At 42.7% G+C, this 19,347-nt stretch overlaps 1 protein-coding gene across 1 annotated transcript; it reads right to left on the bottom strand.

The window, feature by feature from the left end:
- Positions 1-4,971: 4,971 nt before the first annotated feature.
- zgc:65851 (uncharacterized protein LOC321113 homolog) lies at positions 4,972-11,850 on the bottom strand. Its single transcript, XM_051421396.1, has 4 exons — positions 10,874-11,850; positions 8,503-8,820; positions 7,892-8,016; positions 4,972-7,046 (listed from the first exon to the last, which is right to left on the bottom strand). Exons 1-4 carry the CDS (start codon positions 11,618-11,620, stop codon positions 6,665-6,667), a joined length of 1,572 nt encoding a protein of 523 aa, XP_051277356.1. The 5' UTR covers positions 11,621-11,850; the 3' UTR covers positions 4,972-6,664.
- Positions 11,851-19,347: the final 7,497 nt, after the last annotated feature.

The following is a 19,347-nucleotide window of genomic DNA, read 5'->3' as shown; positions in this document are numbered from 1 at the left end:
GGCCTGCAGAGATGTGGGATTGATCGGACTCTTGAATTTTCAATAAATCTGCCCTCTGACACACTCGCAGTCTGACTCTTCATCACAGGAGAGGTCCATGCCGACTCATAACTCTCTCTCCACAGCATAAATCATACTGAGTTCAGCATGCAGAGAGAGGAAGGCTTGAGTATCAACAGGGACTTAATTACAGAATATTATGAAAGAAATGTTAGCTGTATTGATTTACAATTACGGACAAATTATGAATTATTTTGTAATGTAACTGACATCATAGTAATGCGGTAGATGCTGATAACAAAGCTGTATACAGCATAATCTTTTGTTTGAATTACAGGTTTTACATTTACATGTGCTTATTTGCTTACTTGCCAAGAGTTAGATGAGAAGATTCCACAGTGGTATGGAGTGGCAATCTTAATGGCATGACTGGAAAACAATAAGCTTGCATCTGTCCAAAGGTAACAACATTTATTAATCATATATAGTTACTATTTTTCTATTTTGGCGCATTGGTTTGGACTTATGCTTTAGACGGCTGTAGAAGCACCGGTCTGCGATCTTTTACAGCCATGAATGTGCTTCTAGTGACTGTAAAACCTCCAATCGGAGTTTGACAGCAGTTGCTCATTAATTCTGACTACCAGCTCACCTTCCTACACTGCTGTGGTCAGTCTGTCACTCACACCTGTTGGTGTCGAGGCCACGCCCCCTAAAGTCACTTTCCTTTGCAGGTCTCTGATGCATTTTTTAAAATTTGATGAGAGGAAGGGGGCTAGCAGAATTGAAGGGTGTAGTTACACTTCAACATGTTATTTATTGTTTGTTTGTAAAAACAACAAGTTGTGCTTATACAGGTTTTCATGTGCTATTTCTTGGCCGGCTAATGCTAACCCTTGCTTGACAAACATTGTAATGACAAGGAAATTATTTGGAATCATCCCCCAAATACCCTCCATGTTAAAACCACAACTTGATTTTGTTATGTTTCAACAGAGCCACACTACCTGTTTCCTTTCTTTATTCTAAGCTAAGCAAACCAGCAGCTGGCTTTGACTTCATATTTAACAGACAAATATGAAAGTGAAATAAATCTTCTTATCAAACTGTCAGGAACAAAGAGAATAAGCATATTTCCCAAAATAATCCCCCAAAATGTAACATCATACTTGATGCTCTATGTGCCAATAAAAAAATACCACCATCTTTAATTTGAATGATGTATAATTTAATTTAGATTTAGCTTAGTGGTCCCGTGAGATGTACACCAGTACTCAGTCATGCAATTTATGCGTGTAAAGTAACCTAACAAGTTCTTATTGATTGTCCCAAGCACATCCAGAGAATCAGCTCTTTTGCTGTATTATATCATGTTGCGTTTCACGTGCTTTCCCTTAAAGTCACGTGTGCACCTTTTCATCTAATACTTTTGTCAAAAAGATTTGTCCTTGCTACTCTCCCCCTGCTTTTCTCAGTTTTATTGATTACCTGTTAGTGCTGATAATGTTTTTGCCACTGTGCTGATTCCCCCTCCCACACACACACACACACACACACACACAGTCTGTGAGCAGGGAAACAAGCAGTCTTGGGCTGTGATGAAGTTCTTGCTGGTGACAGCTGTGCTGGTGGGCCAGCGTTGGCAACTGCCATCCATCTTAGCCAGCCCCATCCTTCACCTCTGTGTGCAGGCAGGCAGAGGCTGAGATGAGCTGATAGTAACACCGAGCAGACATTATGCAGCCCCGCCCATTAACGAAAAGGTATCGACTGCAGCCTGAAGGAGACAGGCAGGCTTGTGACTGGAAGTATATTTTCAGTTTTTTCTGTGTGGTTGGAAGCAAATATGTAGATAACTCCTCCTCCAATAATAAATGCTGTCAAAGTGCCTTTGAGCAAGGCACATAACCTTCAACTTCAGATCTATGTTAGTGGTAATTGATACATCAGTAGCAGTAGGAAAAACACAGTTGCAAATAATAGAATTAATTATTTGAATTCCATTAAACTGCTTCAGTTTCAGGCTCCTGGTAATGTGGATGCTCTTGACAGACTGCTAAGACTGCAAGGCCATGGTTTCCTGACCGACAGATACAACCAGCGGTGTTGCAACCCTGTCTATTAGGGTGGTATTAGCATTGGCGTTGGCCCTGGCCTGCCTGAGTTCAGTGTTACCTCTGCCACACCCATTGTCGAGACAAATCAGTCCCCTCACTTCCCAACTGAATTTCTGGAACCACCCTTTGTGGCAGTATAGGCGTCACATCTGGCCCTACCCATCGTGATCATCCCACAGCAGCATTTCCAGCTCCACCTCTTGTTGTAGCAGCAGGCATCGCCTTAAGGATTCAGCCCACTGGGTCTATTAGGCTCCACCCCAGCAGTGTTTTAAGCCCCACCTGCTGCAGTGGCAAGATCCACTCACTGTGGCAGCACAAGGCCCAGCTTCAATCTGCCAAATTTATTATCGTGGTGTATCAAAAGCAGGGGGACAGGAAATAGCGTGGTTGCAACATAAAGTGTGTGAGCTCGCATGGCTAGCGGGCCAACAACAGCCCTCCATAAATCTGTGAATTATACAGCTTACTGTCATATAACCTCTGTCACTGTCCTTGTACTCACTGTAGCCAGGCAGCAGCCCTTCTTCTTTGCTGCTTGTGTTGTACGTCACCATGCAGAATATAGCAAGAAAATGAACAAAATTTCCTGAACAAGAGCTCAGGCCCACCCCCTCTCTCAAATCAGGTGGTCACTGGAGAGCCTCACGATTTCACGTGTCCAAGGTTAATCTGGTTGGACTTTGTGGGAATCAAAGGCGGCGGATCAATTTACGAGCAGACGTGAATGTGTCTCGCCCTGTTACACATAGAAATGAATGGGAAGCTAAATCTGGTTTGACGGCCCTCATGGTCCCTTGGCCCAACATCCAGTGGCGTTCCAACCTTGCCCATTTGGGTGCCATTAGGCCCCCTCCTCTAGTAGGCTCTAGCACCCATGTTTTGTGTGTCAACTGATACCAGTAAACACTGGATGCATGTAACAGACACAAGTAATCAGAGTACAGTAGTTGGGATATATTTTGTGCATTTGATGCACATAGATGGGACAAAAGCGTATCTTGATGCATTGAGGTTCATCATTGATGCATCTACTCACAATAACCTCCTCCAAACACAGCAGGTGTGTTGCCTGTTAAAGCACTTAGCGTCAGTTCAAGTGTAGTCTTAGAAGGTAGGACACATAAGTGTTAACTGAGGTGTAAACAATGAAAGCAGTTAACTTGTCAGTAGCACTGGAAGCAGCTAACATGTTAATTGAAGTGTAAGAAATGAAAGCAGTTCAAATGTCAGTTAAAATGTGTTTGTCGAAAGTATTTGCGATCAGACAAAATGTACTTACTGAGAGCAGTTGCAGTGTCATTTGAAGGTTAAAGCAGCCACAATGAACTTTCATTTTGTGTTGATTCTTTCTGCCCCTGTGGACAAAACCTGTAGTGTTTCTACCGCCTCATTTCATTGATTTGGAGGGAAATCCAATCTTATCCAACCTGGTGGCAGGCATAAGTTCTCTTATGCAGGTCATATAGAGGCATAAGTAATACATTTAGGCTGTTTTATACTAAAAACTCATTGTAGTATGTTTGAACAATGTAACTAGAAATGTCAGATGATGTGTAAGCAGTGAAAGTAGTTCAAATGTAGGCACTGTAAGCAGTTGCAATCTTAGTCGACGTGTAAGAGACGACCTGTCAGTTAAAGGTCCAGTGTGTAGGATTTAGTGGCATCTACCAGTGTATCTGTGGATTAAAACTTCCTCACTTCAGATGGGGAAAATTGTGAAGTTGTGAAAAGCACAAACACTTCCAAAATAGAAGGTGTCTGTGGATAAGATCATCATTATACACTAATGAAAACATAGCTAAGAATACTTTATTCAATTTCTGCCAATCTTAAATGTTACAGACAAGTGATGAAGTTGTTGAACTAAAGGTTGGTATGTAAAGACTGAAAGGAGTTGAAAGGTAATTTTGTCATTTTTTGGTCATTTCTTGCCCCTCACTGCAGTCGATAAGGATGTCTGGACCATCCTCTCATCCTGCTGTTAGGGCACGATCATAAATGTTCATCTTTGCTTTGCGTGGAGTTCATCTCTGTTGAACTTTAACCAGCGAAGCTGCAGCCTCAATGACTAGCAAGTGTGTTTCCGCACCCTTAGACAGTATCACAGCTACCTCTAAAGCCTAGGACGCTCCCTGAGGCCGCAGGAGCTGGAACGACATCATTGAGAAGACAAGTCACACCGAGAGGGACTGGGGTGATGGCGAGGCTCAAGCCGTAGAGAGTAAACCCCACGAGGCATGAGATTTCACAGGTCAACCGACTCTTTCTGCTGCTTTTTAGATTGTGGGTTTGGTGGGAGGGGCTTATCGGAGTGATAAGCAGCAGCAGAGAGAGAAGCGGAAGGTTTTACATTGTGTGTGTTCAAACTGCTTACCAAAATACCTAAAATGGGGGGATGTTAAGGTTCAACACTAATAGGCAGCTGCATGAATGAATGAATGAATGAGTCATGAATAAATACAGGCTTTCCTCAAATTTCATCACTTTTAGCACCCTTTTCAACTTCATAATTTGTTACTGTCAGCAAAACACTGTGCATACAAATAGATTCCAATCTTACATACTTTCCCTTCCTATTTATTGATTTTATATACAATATTTTACAACACTACATTCTTTACTTCTGTTGTAAGCACTCAACGACTATGGAGTAAAATCCTGACATGACATGTCATGACATTACAGAACACTTTTATCACACTGAAACTTGAATATATTTAAAATGAATGTCTCTCTTGCACTTTTCTTTTAACATTATGTATTTTAAAGCTGTGGAAAAATATTATTTTATTTACAAATGTACTATTAATTTACTATTTTCATGAAATGAAAGACAGAGATGTAGTGAATGCTTGGTTAATAAATGTCTTTATTTGGCTTTGAGAGGAATATCACTGCATGAGATAGCAGCACGTACAGTCACAGTTGTATAGCAGGGTTCTGGAAAGTGTCAGCCTCCCCAGGAACAAGTGAGATGCAGGTGAAAATATGTTTTATTTTAACTTTCAGTCATGGTTAAGGCAAGTTTTTTAATTGAACACACAACAAGCAAAAATCTATCCCATCCAGCAGATATTCAAGCTCCAAGAGTCAGGCCATGCATTCATGCCCGTTGGTTGATTCATTTGTCAAAAAGAAAAGCCAAGGGGATGAAATTAAACCGTTCAGGGCAATGTGATGGAAGAGGTTATGGTGAAAATAGCCCTTATATGCAACTCTGTACCATACAGCCATGACCCCTGTGGCATCTGCCCCACCTGCCACTTACAGTCTGAGCTGAGGGCTGTCAGTGTCATCATCAGCTGCCTGACACCGACAGCCACGCTCACCCTCACCTTGTTTCCTTTATCAAGCTAAATTAAACAAAAGCACCACTACAGTTCAATGAGGAGAAAGAAAAGGGTTGGGTTTCTTTCTGGAAATGAACGAAATACAAATTAATTGCTGACAAATACTAAGCTCTGACAGGTGAGATGGCTGATAAATTCATTGACAAATGAATCAATCGAAGGGGGGATAATTCATATTCCCAAAAAAATTATATATAGCGGCAATTTAGACTCTTTTCTACATTTTACATTCCCAAAGATGCACTTTCGTATTGAGAAGCTGCAGCACTCCTCCTTCCCTGAAACTGACAATACCACCCACCCCCTCCTGACACATTTGTATATACATTTTTCTGAGCTCTGAGTTGCCATTATTGCCGTGCTGTGACACTGCAGTGAATTAAAGACAATGGAAAAGGGCTTTGTATGGTGAGTGGTACATTTCCTTTTGTCGTGGTGGGACAAGATGCAGAACTAAGTGGAGAGTAATGGAAGGAGTGGAAGAAAGAGAATAGAAAGCATTCACCTGCTGTGTGAAAATGTGGAGCTGGACTCACAGTTCAATAGAAGTGTTTTTTCTCTCTAAACCTTCCTGTGCAACGAGCCCACATTCAGGAATGAGCTGGTAGAGCTTCGGTCTATGATAAAATCTTTTACTTACAGTACTCCCCAACTTTTAAATGTAAAAATCAAATAGCACCGTAAAAGTTGGACTGGCTGTTTACTCATGCTCCAAGATCTGTGCGTTTATCTTAAAGTCTGTGCTGACAGTATTGTTACTTTCAAGGTTTTGATTGCTCTTAATGTGAATATTGATCATTAATGGCACAGTTACTGTTGCTCATATATGAGGAAAAATCATCCCCTATTTCAAACTTAGGAAACTTTGTGACATCATGCTAGCGTTCTGCACGTCTCTCTGCACTTATGTGATGTGAAATCATGACGACCACTGCAGAGTACGTAAATGATTTAAACTCTTCTGCCATTGTAATACGTCTAGTCGCTCCTAAAGCTTTTCATTCTTCTAATAAAGTTTGTACTAATCACTTCTGAATTACAGAGCAAACCGAGACAGAAAAAACACAGAATGTGTGAGGCATCTGGAGTGTGCAGAGTTGTGTGTGACGGATGTAATGTGAACAGGGACCCGATCCATATAAGTGATTGGTGGGATGAGTTATTGATAATGATGAAGATGACAACACAAGCAGTTTAGCTCTTGCTGTTCTTGCCGGTAGGGCTCTCCTTCTTCTTCTCCTTCTCCTCTTTCTCTTTCGGCTTCTTGTCTTCCTTCTCCTCCTCTTCCTCCTCTTCCTCTTCCTCTCCCTCACCCTCGCCCTCCTCCTGGTCATCTCCCTCCTCTCCCTCCTCTCCCTCCTCTCCCTCTTCTCCCTCATCGCCCTCTCCCTCCTCCTCCTCCTCTCCCTCCTCCTCCTCTCCCTCCTCCTCCTCCTCCTCAGGCTTGGCTTCGGACTTCCTGTAGGCTCCGAGGGTGTAGGAGCGGGCAGACATGTAGGAGAAGCCAGGATAGCCGGAATGGACCATGGCTCCGCCGACGGAGCTGAGGCGGCACTCTTCGCCTTCCAGCAGCTTCCTGCACGGACAGAGAGAGGGAGACAGACAGACGAGATGACGTCACCTCTAGTCTGGTTTTGTTACTATTATTACCTCAGTGTATCTCTCCTGAGGGATCTCATGTCACTGGAGTATCAGTGGCAGCACCTCTGCTGTCTGTTTTGGTATATTTGCCCAGAACATTATCGCAGTTGCTGAGTTAGGTTATTGCAAGGTTTCACATTGTATCACTTCCGTTCATCTATCTGATTACAGCAGGGAAAGAACTGATCCATTTGCATAAAAGAGGGATCTGATTCTAAAGGCAGCACTTTTCAAGTGGGAAAGAGATGTTGCCTTTATCGGACAGTTTACTGTGTAAATATAGTGGGGAAAGAGAGCCGGGAATGACACATAACAATGCTCTAAAAAACTAGGCCACCAGAAGCACCGGAGGAGTTGAATTCTAAAAATGCTTAAAATAAATGTTGAAGAGGAAGGGAAGCTCATTGTAGTATTGACTTGTAAAGATGTTATCCGCCAAAAACATGTACTTGAAATTCTTGTCTCTGAAATGTAAACTTTAAACTAATTCAGACTATCAACAACAAACCAAGTTTTTTTGCTTGATTGACCAGTTTCTGTAAGCCAAGATAGTGGAATTTTACATGTTACTGACCTTTAATGGTGAGGTATGAAGGAAACAAAATGAAACAAAATGCAAAATACAAAATACAAAATGCAAAAACAAAATGCAAAATGCAAAATACAAAATGCAAAATACAAAATGCAAAATACAATAATAAGGTTATTTTTCTTCATATGAGAACATAAGGGATGGTGTCATGGATTGCACAATGTAAATGTTTGTTTGTAATAGCCCACCTGTAGGCAGCGATCTCAATGTCCAGAGCCATCTTGACGTTCAGCAGGTCCTGGTATTCACGCAGGTGACGGGACATTTCTCCTTTGGTGTTGCGCAAGGCAGCCTCCAGCTGCTGAACGGTATCCTACACACACACACACAAAATCATGTCATGAAATGTTCATAATTTTGTCTTGCAAAGATAGATTGAAAATGGGCTGATAAACATCTCAGTAGAGAATTTTGTCTTGTACACTGAAAAAGGAGTGTGTTCATTTTTAATATTAAAGTGATTAATAAATGACACTCATGTAATTACATAACCCAGGTTGTGTCCTTCATCAGTGTCCACCATGCAGAGAGACTTTGAGACTTAAATGGATGAGTCTGATATCTCTGGCAGATACTGTATCTCTGGCCGTTGGTAACTGTCTCTATAACAGCCTACTTTTAGCCTTGTGAGACATATGGCTTGTATTACTACCTGTTTTTAGTATTGTTTTATCTGCTACATGATTCCGTTTGGTCTTTCTGCCAAACCTCAATGAGAACTTGTTAATTAATGATTGATTCAATCATAAAACAAAATAAAATAAAACCCAAATCTCACTGTTCTGTGTCATTTACTTACCTGCATCTCTCCAATTTCATTGTTATGGCGATCCTCCATCTCGGCAATCTGCCTCTCCAGAGCCTCGTTGTGGCCCCTGAGGGCCTCGATCTCCAGGGTGCGGGCCTGAACCTGCCTGCGGTACTCACTCAGCTCCTCCTTTGAGTGCTTGATGGCGTCCTGGTTGCGGGCAGCCGCCTCAGTCACGCTGGCAAACTTGGAGTGGTACCAATCCTCTGCCTGGGCCTGGTTCCTGGCCGACAGGTTCTCATATTGAGCCCGGATGTCCTTCAGGGCTGCAGTCAGGTCCGGTTTGCTCATGTCCATCTCCACAGACACCTTAATGTAGGAGAGGGGAAAAAAACGGAAAGATGCTTTTCAAAATAAGTGTTTGTTGAATGTAGGTTTAGACTTATAAGTCAGATCTATAAATAGATTATTTTTTTTACATTTAATTAACCAATAATCCTTACAATTTCCAACAAGACCAATTAAAGTTTAAAGTGGCCTCAGTAATGGGCAGGGAAAGTAGAAACACCAGTTAGTCACCAGTTTGAATCCCTGGTTCAGGTGGAAAAACTGTTCTGACTTTATTTGTGTCTGTTCTTTGAACAGCACTGACTGTAAAGACACTGTAGCACACTGGTTGGCAGAACTTATTGAACTTCAGTATGGATGACAAAAATGTCTGTGGCTAATAAACTGACCAGCCTGATAAAAACAGTGATGATGTTGGAATCTAAGAAATATTTATTTATATGTATATACTACAACATCAGAAATAAACTGGATAATCTCACTGTATAAAATAATATCATGTATAAACTGCCAGCAGGTTAACACTCGTGCTTACAGCGCAGCGCCTTTTCCTTGCTATAGCTAGACTGTATTTCTTCTGGTGACATATACATATATGTATAAGGTGAGCAGGGTGTTGATGAGCTGAGTTGCAGTCACAGTGAGGTGGACTGCTGCAGGACTGATGAATCGACTGCTGACTCAGGCCCCTCTGCTGGAGAAAGCTGTGCTGTCAATAGCTTACATGGCAATAATATTCCCTGCAGGGAAGAGGAGAGTCCCTGGAGAAATCCACCAGCAACCATCATTCAACTGCCTGACTGACTAAATACTACTGTACATTCAATGAATTGATTCCTTTAAAGTTGCAGTGAAGATTGCTGCTGTCCTTTTCCCCTTCAGTGTCTTTGCTTTTCCTTTGCTTCCTCTGCAACATAATGAGCTGTAATATTGTTTCATGTATTATACCTGAGAAGGATCTTCTATATTTGAACACTAATCAATATTTAGTGATTGTTTTGTTAATGAAAACAACTTCGTCTTTTGCTGGCGCTCCTGTAAGATTTGGGTAAGACAAAGCACAACTTTTCTTTGTCAAAGTGTGACAGTGTTTTCACTGTTGTACTGCTGTTTAGCTGGAAATGGACAAACAAACAATTGCTAGTGTTCCTCACAGGGTTGGTGCTGCCTGCTGCCCCTTGGGACGACCACACCCCTGGATTATGCGCTATTTCTCCGCATTCCCCCCTCACCCCGCCCCCTTTCCTCACCTCCTTCAATCACCCCCCAAAAATATGAGCTAGCTAATGGCGGTTTTACAATAGCCTACCCGAAGTTTATAACATGTTCTTAATGACCTTTTTGTTTTAAGCGTATTTATATTTGAAGAGGCACCCCAGTGACATAATACTCACACAATATTGAGGATTCAGTTTAACAACACACTTTGTGTAAAACGGCATCGACCACCGGTTCCCACTCGCTAAAACTCACTCTTTCAGCCTGAACATCGTAAAGTTTGCACGGGGGGCGTGACAAGGCGCGCGGGACGCTGCGGGGACGCTCGAGACTTTATGAGAGGAGGAGAGAGGGGGAGCGCGTGGTGCTGAAACGGAACTGCAGTGCCATCAATTATCCATTGCGCAGTTCGGTTTGAGGAGGACGCAGTATGTCGTCCATACAGAGAAACGGCTCAAGACTTCGACCATACTTTATAATTCTACCTCTATAGTGGTTAGTTAGGTTAATGAATTCATATATAAACAGTAGCCTAGAATAACAGTTGTAGTGGACCTGCGCTAACAAAAAGGTGAAGGCTTAGGATTTTTTCTTGTGATTCCACGATACTACTTTTGGTAGGCTATTTTAGTCTAGTGAAGCCTTTAGGGAATATAAGTTTGATACACTGTATACACAATATTATAGTTGGTTTATGGTAAAACATGTAGCCTATGATGTGACATTGAAAAAAAAAAGCCACGGGTGTTGAGGAATATTAGATGGTTTGTGGCAGTGTGACAGCCGACAAGTGGACCAGAGTAGCCCCTGTCAGTGTGTGGACCTGCGGGTCATCACAACACAGTGGGGTGTGTACCTGTGTGGCCTGCAGAGACGCCTGCAGCTCCTGCAGCTCCTCCTCATGAACTTTCCTGAGGAAGGCGATCTCATCCAGCAGCGACTCAACTTTCTTCTCCAGCTCCAGGCGCGCCAGGGTGGCGTCGTCCACGTCCTTCCGGTAGCCCTTCAGGGTGTTCTCCGCCTCCTCGCGGAGCTTGGTCTCCTCCTCCAGCTTCTCCCTCACGCGCTCCAGCGTGTCGTTCATCTGCACGCAGTCCAGGTGCATCTGGCTCTTCTCGTGCGTCAGCTCCTCCACGCGCCCCCGCAGCTCGCGGATCTCCTGCTCGTACAGCTCGTGCAGGCGGGAGGGCTCGCTGTGGCGCTGCCGCAGCATAGTGACCTCTGCCTCCAGGACTTTGTTCTGCTGCTCCAGGTTGTGCACTTTCTCAATGAAAGACACGAAGCGGTCGTTGAGGCCCTGCAGCTGCTCCTTCTCGTTGGTGCGGATGATCTTGAGCTCGTTGGTGACCGCGGTGGACTGGGTCAGGTCCATCGCGGAGTCCGTCATGGAGGAGAAGACGCGGCCGGGCGCCGCTGTCCTGCGGTAGGTGGTGGAGGACATCGCGGAGGGGGAACCGTAGGTACGGTGGCTGCTGCGGTATCCCGCAGAGTGCAGGCGGGACGGGCTGCTGCTGCTGCCCAGACCCATGCGGCCGGACCGGGGGGCATCTCCGAAGATCTTCCGATAGGAGCTGCTGCTGTAAATGTCGCTGGAGTAACTCATGTTTCCTTTGGTGGTGTCCGGTCTAACTGCTCAGAACGGGAGAAAGAGAGAGTATGTGGAGTTCAGGAGTGTGTGAGGGTGAGTGTGGGAGAGAGAGAAAGTGAGATGCGAGTGATGTCTGGCCAGGACAGGTGCTTTTATAGTGCAGGCGCCGGCGCATCATTTGACGCAGGGACAACGGAAGATGAGGGGAAACCTGCAAGGTTTAGCAGAAAGCCTCCACCCTCTGGGGAGACACGAATTCACTCATGCGGCTCCTCTTTTCTTTTCTGCCTTGTAGCTCAGGCATCAACACACACACACACACACACACACACACACACACACACACACACACAAGCAACTCTAAATGAAGATCACGCTTTGTAGCTATAGGGGCTTTATTGTAGCCTGTTTGGCCTGAGAGATTATACATATCGAACTTCACTTTTCAGTTTTCCCTTTCACAGTCTGGCTTATTGACATCACATCATAATAAAATCACACGTGTAATCTACTTTTCCCCGGTACTTTTATTATCCCACTGGACTGTCTCATGTTACCTTGGCATATACTGTCCACTGTCATTGCAGTTTTTCTTTGCTGTCCCAGCAGAAAGGCAGATGGGATCGATGTGCAGAGCTGTGCGCCAGTGTGTGTTTTGGTGCTGCAGTCTGTATCCAGCCGCCCTCATCCACCCAGACCTCCGCAATATCGGAATACGGGATTAGACTGGGTATAGTGGCCTGATTCTTGCACTCACACATCACCGCAGTCTCATCTACAGCCCTGCACCGTGGACTCATCAGTGACGGATTGGTCAGCTATAAGTTAGCTATAACGGTGACCTCCTGTCAGTCATCATCATATTGCATCACAAAACACAAACCTATATAAATGAGAATAGTTCCGAATGATTTTTTCCCCCCACGCATACACACTGCAGTCCTCATCATAAGTCATCAAACCCACTAAGACACAACCACCCCCACATACACGCTATAATTTAGATCTCGTGTGTAAAGCTGGTTTCCCAGATAACCAGATAAAGGTGGGTAGAGGTTGATCCTTTGGCAGTATATCAAAATGTATAAGATGCACACATTTGTCCCGAGTGAGATATCACCGTACAGTATTCAGTCTCTGTAGGTAAAAAAAAGTCCTGTCTGGCCTGTGTGGTGTTTAAATGCTGCGCAGAGCTGTCGCTGGCCTTGGTCCTGATCCAGGCTGGAGGCACAAGAAGGGCCACGCCCCTGCAAAGGAGACCCACCCACAGGACTGCAGCTTCGCCACCTCCAAACACCACGCAAGGCGCCTCAAGTGTCCCTGTCTACACTCCCAGTCTGGCAAAAAGCCCTCACAGTGAGAATGTGCAAAACAGCCACTGTCAAGTCATCCTAAATCACCTTAGAGCATTAGTGGTTCTGCTAATTTTACAATGGTAATGAAGAAATAACAGATATCGTGTTTTACTGGAAAAGTGGAAACATGTTCTTGTTTTTTGTTTTTTTGCTGCAAATGAAATAGTTTTCTCGACACCAGAACTCACCTACTTCATTTGGCCTTGAGCCAACATAAATGTTATTAGGAGAACGTATTTTCTCATCAAGAACAAATCCATAACAGATCAATACATCAGTCTTCAAAACTTGTCTTTAAACACATGATTTTTAAAATGTTTCTTCATCAAGTATGAGATTGTGTATTTGTAAGTGATTTCATTGCAGATCAGCTGGTTTCTCTTTGCTGAAGGGGGTCCAATCTCTAGATTCTTCTTTAATTCAAGATAGATAGATAGATAGATAGATAGATAGATAGATGACACTGGAATGAATTACATTTTACTTACACATCTTAACCACTAGGGGATGCTAAAGCACCATTGGTACTTCACATGTCCAGCAGACTTGAGCTGGTGCTTAACACGTGTAAACAACAAGCACATCCTCCTTATAACAGTGCCACATTCATCTTATAATATAATATAATAATAGTTGTCATACTGAGATCATTGCCTTATTCAGCACAAACAAAATAAAGCAATGCAAAGTTTATTTGGTGCACACAGCTAAAACGAATGCAGTCTCTTACAGTCTCATTAACAGTCCTGCAATAACTCATGAACGTTATAATGTTCACTTTTTAAGAGGAAATGATTGATATTCCACCCTGTTTATATCAACGAGGGTAGGCTAAATAACCTCTATAAAACCTCTCTGTATAATGCAACACAGTTCAACAGCACTGCAAACTACATCTTCCAAAATGACCCTACAGCTGAATCTCCCTCCCTAAAACACCTATTAGATTGTGTATAGTTGTGTAAACGACTGTGGACATAATGTGGACAAATAAATGCATTCAAGCCTATTGGGCCGCGTTCTGCAGGTCTATAATAGAAAACTCATTGTGTATTGGTCAAGCCCCCCAAGGTCACTCGTTCTGGTCAGTTGCCAGGATGTAAAGCTGCAGGGAGGATACACAAACACACCACATAATGATGACAGTTAACTCCTCACACCTCATGTTTCAGCCTCACAGTGAGGTAGATAAAACTCAGTGGATAGTTCAGCTAATCAAGACTGAAAAACCATAGAGACCAGACCGGGGGGCCTGTAGTGCTTTACCTTGGCCGCCCAGCCATTTCGACTGTCTTCAGTAACAAAAGGGAACTGTTGAAGCGGTGCCAGTGACTCAGCAGGAAATAACAGGTAGCCAGATATGTCTGATTTTTATCATTATGTGTCCTGCTCAGCCTCCCCGTCCCCCTGTATAGTTACCACCTTTGTTTAATTTATTCTACTGAAAGCATCATATCAGCGGGTAAAGTGATACATGCCATCAAATCCTCATTCACTCAACTGATGCATTCCATCAGCTCTAATACTGCTGGGTTTGCTTCTGTTTCATAAAGTGACTTTCAGTTTAGTAACAGGTGCAATGTGCATTGTTTTTGCATCAATAAACACTCACCACATTAATACTGAGACAACAGTGTAATGACTGTAAACAAACAAGACCACAGTTGGCAGCCTTGAGCAGTCCCCACATCGCCTTTTGCATGCAGATATAGTGCCACTGGTCGGCTTTCACAGGACATGTGCTGTGGTGTTTTACAGCAAACAACAGGAAGAGGGCGCTGTTCTTCCAGCAGAAACAGAAAGGAAGCTTTCAGGGTTTGTGGCAATGACACAGGTACATAGAGCACTGCAAGGTTGTACACATTTCTGTCACAGGTCTGAAGGAAAAGCACGGCATTCCATTTATATTGGTCATTTTCAGGGCCAGTGTACTAGTTCACTTGCATGGCTTACTGGGGTCCTCAAATGGAACAGAGCCATCAGAGTTATTGATTAGACCTGTGAAGGCCTAGGGAAGGTAGCAATATTGTTATTGTTACTGGAATTGAAAGAAAACCTTAAAAGGATTCAGTGGCATCTAGTGATGAAATTTCAGATTTGCACCCATTTGAATACAGCTCAGCCTTCTGTGTGTTGGATACGGTGGCCCTGAGGTGCAAATCACAACAGCAAATCAGAAAACACAACACAAAAAGAGAAAACACAACTCAAAAAGAGAAAACACAACACAAAAAGAGAAAACACAACGGCAAATCAGAAAACACAACACAAAAAGAGAAAACACAACATAAAAAGAGAAAACACAACACAAAAAGAGAAAACACAACGGCAAATCAGAAAACAAAAAAAAAGGAAAACAAACAGAAAACACAACACAAAAAGAGAAAACACAACGGCAAATCAGAAAACACAACGACATTAACCAAACCGGAAAAGGTAGGTACCCTCGGGCGACATGAGTCGTCGCTGATCGGACAAAAGAACTGGTCCGTCCTTTGAACCGGAAACACAACACCGCCAGACCTATGCGTTCAAGTTGCCAAATCTGAAAATTCAAACCACTAAATAAGGAAAATATTGTATTAATACGTCCATGTTAATGTGGCATACCTAAGAGAGGTAGAAACAGGGGTTCCAATAGTCCATATCTATGTGTTTTCTGATTTGCCGTTGTGTTTTCTCTTTTTGTGTTGTGTTTTCTCTTTTTGTGTCGTGTTTTCTGATTTGCCGTTGTGATTTGCACCTCAGGGCCACCGTAGTTGGAGAAACTACGGTGGCTGCAAAACTCTACTCTACTGTAGAAACATGGCGGTTCAACATGGTGGCCTCTGTAGAAGAGGACCCGCTCTGTAGATAAAAACAGCTCATTCTAAGGCAACGTAATTCCATTTCTGCCATTAGATCCTCCTAAATGTTACACACCAAACCTTTAATAAACAATTCTACTGGTCTAAGTCATTTCATTTCTGGTCTCATTTGTCCATTTAGGATGATAAACTGATGATTCGACATTTTGGAAGATACATTTTTTATCTGTTTGTTAAATTTAAAGTTCCAACCAGCTGCCGGTTAGCATAAAGACTGGGGGAACGACTAGCCTGGCTCTTCAATCTGGGAGGTGATGGTACACTTGGGTTTTGTACAGATTCATGATATAACATGTTAATAAGTTAAACTTTAAATGTCCTGGCAGATTAATAGTTTTCACTATGCCCACTGTCTAGTCTTAATGCTAAACTAAGCGGTTGCCATTCTCTTGCTGCTCTTTTTCTCTCCACTCAAACTGTACCTGAATGCAACACCAAAACCTGTTCAAATGTGATTGCTGACCAACTACAAATGGAAACCAGAATACTTCCCAAACCTTAAATCTTGTCCCTTGCCTACGGATTCTGCATTCATATGCACATTTTGTTTATGGAGATGAAGCGGTTGCTGGCGTTAGCTTCATATTAGCATACAGACATGAGAGTGGTATCAATGTTATCATCTAACTCTTGACAAGAAAGCCAATAAGCATATTTCCCAAAATGCCAAACTACTACTATAAAATACTATAAATAGCATATGTTGGCAGGGAGTTAAAGACATTCCAAGTCATTCGGCATGTTGTAATGCTATGTGCTATGGGTGGGGAAAGAATAGTGTTTATCTACTCTGTCCGCTCAGCCCCCCTGGTTGGATTCTAAACATAGTGACCCTCCCTCCACCAGCCTGCTGCTCTAACCTTTCTTCTTCTACTGTCCCAACCACCGCTGCTGCCTGCACAGCCACACCATCCTCACTGTGGTTTTATCTAATAGATTTGTAAACTGTAAGCACTGTTCCACAGCTGAAGTAGATTTAAAACAGTATCACTGAATATTAGTTATGGCTCTGTCAGTGTGGTCCATCTCTGTTCTTATAGTTTGATTGATTAGTACTGCAAGGGAAACATTCTAAACAAAACATCTGAGTGATTAGTTATGCCATGATGATGGATTGAAGATGTTATTTGACCACTGAGTTGCATCCTTTTCTCTACATATACAGTATATTGGCAGCTAATAACTCAGAAATTCCGAGATCTCCATGGATGCCCCGACACAAAACACTCCAGCAGCCCTGCTCCTTTGAAACTCTTTTCCCTTTGGTGCTTTGATATGGCAGGTGTTAACTCACAAGCACTAAGCGAGGGTTCCTGTGAAGAGCTTTACTACGTGTCACACACAGGCCACTCAGCTCCCCTGCTTTTGTTCTATCTTGGATGCACTGATCTTGTCTGATGTGCACTCCTCACTGCGGTCCCCCGAGACCCCTTTTCCCCACGCACAGACGATCTCCATCTGTTTGCATACACACACACAAACTCACACACACACACACACACACACAACACACACACACACACACACACACACACACACACACACACACACACATATCTCTATCTCTTGATCTGAGCTGTCAGCTGTGATGGAGGATGATCATGTAAGGCTGTTGTCACTCAGCCACTTCCTGCACTGACATTATGATCACACACTGTCTCTGCCTACTGCAGGTTTTCTATTCAGGTGTTGAAATCTAATGAGGCTCAGATAAATTCATTCACTTTCTACAGAAACTGTCTAATTGAATGGTGATCGTGAATGTAACGTGATATATGCCATCCACTATTAATTTATTTCATATTATAAAGTTTGTAACATTAAAGTTGAACTTTTACACCTTTATATTTATATTTATGCTCATTTCTCGCTGCAGATCAAGCATACTGGTAAGCTAGTAGCATTGGTGGTGAAAGTAAACTATTCTGTCTACGCACTATTTAAATATTCTCTGTTTCCCTCTGAAACTTTTATTTGCTTGGATTTGGAATCCATATAGCTAGCCTAGCTAGGGAGACTCAGCAGAGCCAGCAGGTCAGGCCATAACATATGACCAGTTTTACCAAAATCAGTGACATAGTTGGTGGTGTGTGTGTGGTAGTGTCGTAAAGTGTTAACACACATCTCACAGGAGATGTGCAGAGAAGTTACATAGTGCAGAGTGGGAATGAACTGGGAACCATTCTCCCTGTTACAAGTGAGGGTGGCATCAAAATGAAGTTATTTTAAAATAAAATAGTTGCATAATGTTGCTTTAATCCTTGGTTAATATGAAGTTATTGATTAGTTCAGCTTTTAGCACTGGTCAGATGTGCAAACATATTTTACCATCATTTTAAAAGTTTGGGATCCATTGGGATTACAGTAATATAATTCTGGTTTGACTGCAATATCAGGCTAATAATTACTTTTTATACTTTGTTGGACGGCTTAATAATAAAAATACTCTAAAACTAGATCTGTTAAATTGTAATTTAGAACTGTGAAAACAGCCATGTGATTATCCCGAGCATGTTAAAGGTGATAATGGACATTTTTCAGTTCAACAATAATGATGGTTTCAGTTCCATTAATTGTCCCAGCAAGCCATACCAGTGTCCCACATGAAAAAGGTAATATGAACTATGAACTGCAGGTGACCATGAGATAAACAATGATCAAATTAAACAACAGCCTCTTATCATACAACTGTCACAAGTGTGGGCAGAGTCAGGGGGTGGAGGGAGTCATTATGATGCCTATAGGTGCTTGAATCGCTGTGTACTAACTCAAGTGCTCCCAAGGGCTTGGTGTTATTGTGTGTTTCCATGGCACATGTTTGCTGTTTGATTGTAGTGCTTTGGTGTGTGTGTGTGTGTGTGTGTGTGTGTGTGTGTGTGTGTGTGTCATGCGGGTGTGTTCCCTGCATTAATTGTTTGCGTGTCTAAATGCATGTGTGTGTTTGCAGGTGTGTGTTAGCACAATTGGTCGGGCCTTCCTGGGAGGCGAAGGTCAAAGTAAACTGGGTATGCAGGTCCTGGATAAGCTGCTGGATTTGACTAATCTGACAAGCTAGGACATGGAGAGGTAGGTCAGTAGGCCTGTGACACACACCCACAAACAAACACACTTACACAACTCTGTCAATTGCATTTCTATACACACACCAGCAGGTAGGTTATGTCAATACACTTGGCTGGAGCGTGTTGTGCTTTGGCTCAGGCTAAGCTGCATTGCAGTGTCTGTCTCATGTTTCATGTCCAGATTAAACGTAAGGTGTGTCTTTTGGTGGGAGCTAAGTGCTTTACAGTAGATAGATAGATAGATAGATAGATAGATAGATAGATAGATAGATAGACAGACAGACAGACAGACAGACAGACAGACAGATATACAGATATACAGATAGATAGATAGATAGATAGATAGATAGATAGATAGATAGATAGATAGATAGCAGACAGATAGATAGACAGACAGACAGACAGACAGACAGATAGATAGATAGATAGTTTATTAACTGTATTGTAAGACGAGTCAC

This window comes from Dicentrarchus labrax, unplaced genomic scaffold (genome assembly GCF_905237075.1).
Source record: "Dicentrarchus labrax unplaced genomic scaffold, dlabrax2021, whole genome shotgun sequence".
NCBI classification, from domain to species: domain Eukaryota; kingdom Metazoa; phylum Chordata; class Actinopteri; family Moronidae; genus Dicentrarchus; species Dicentrarchus labrax.
Note: the sequence above shows the minus strand (reverse complement) of the source record. Positions and strands in the feature narration are given on the sequence as shown.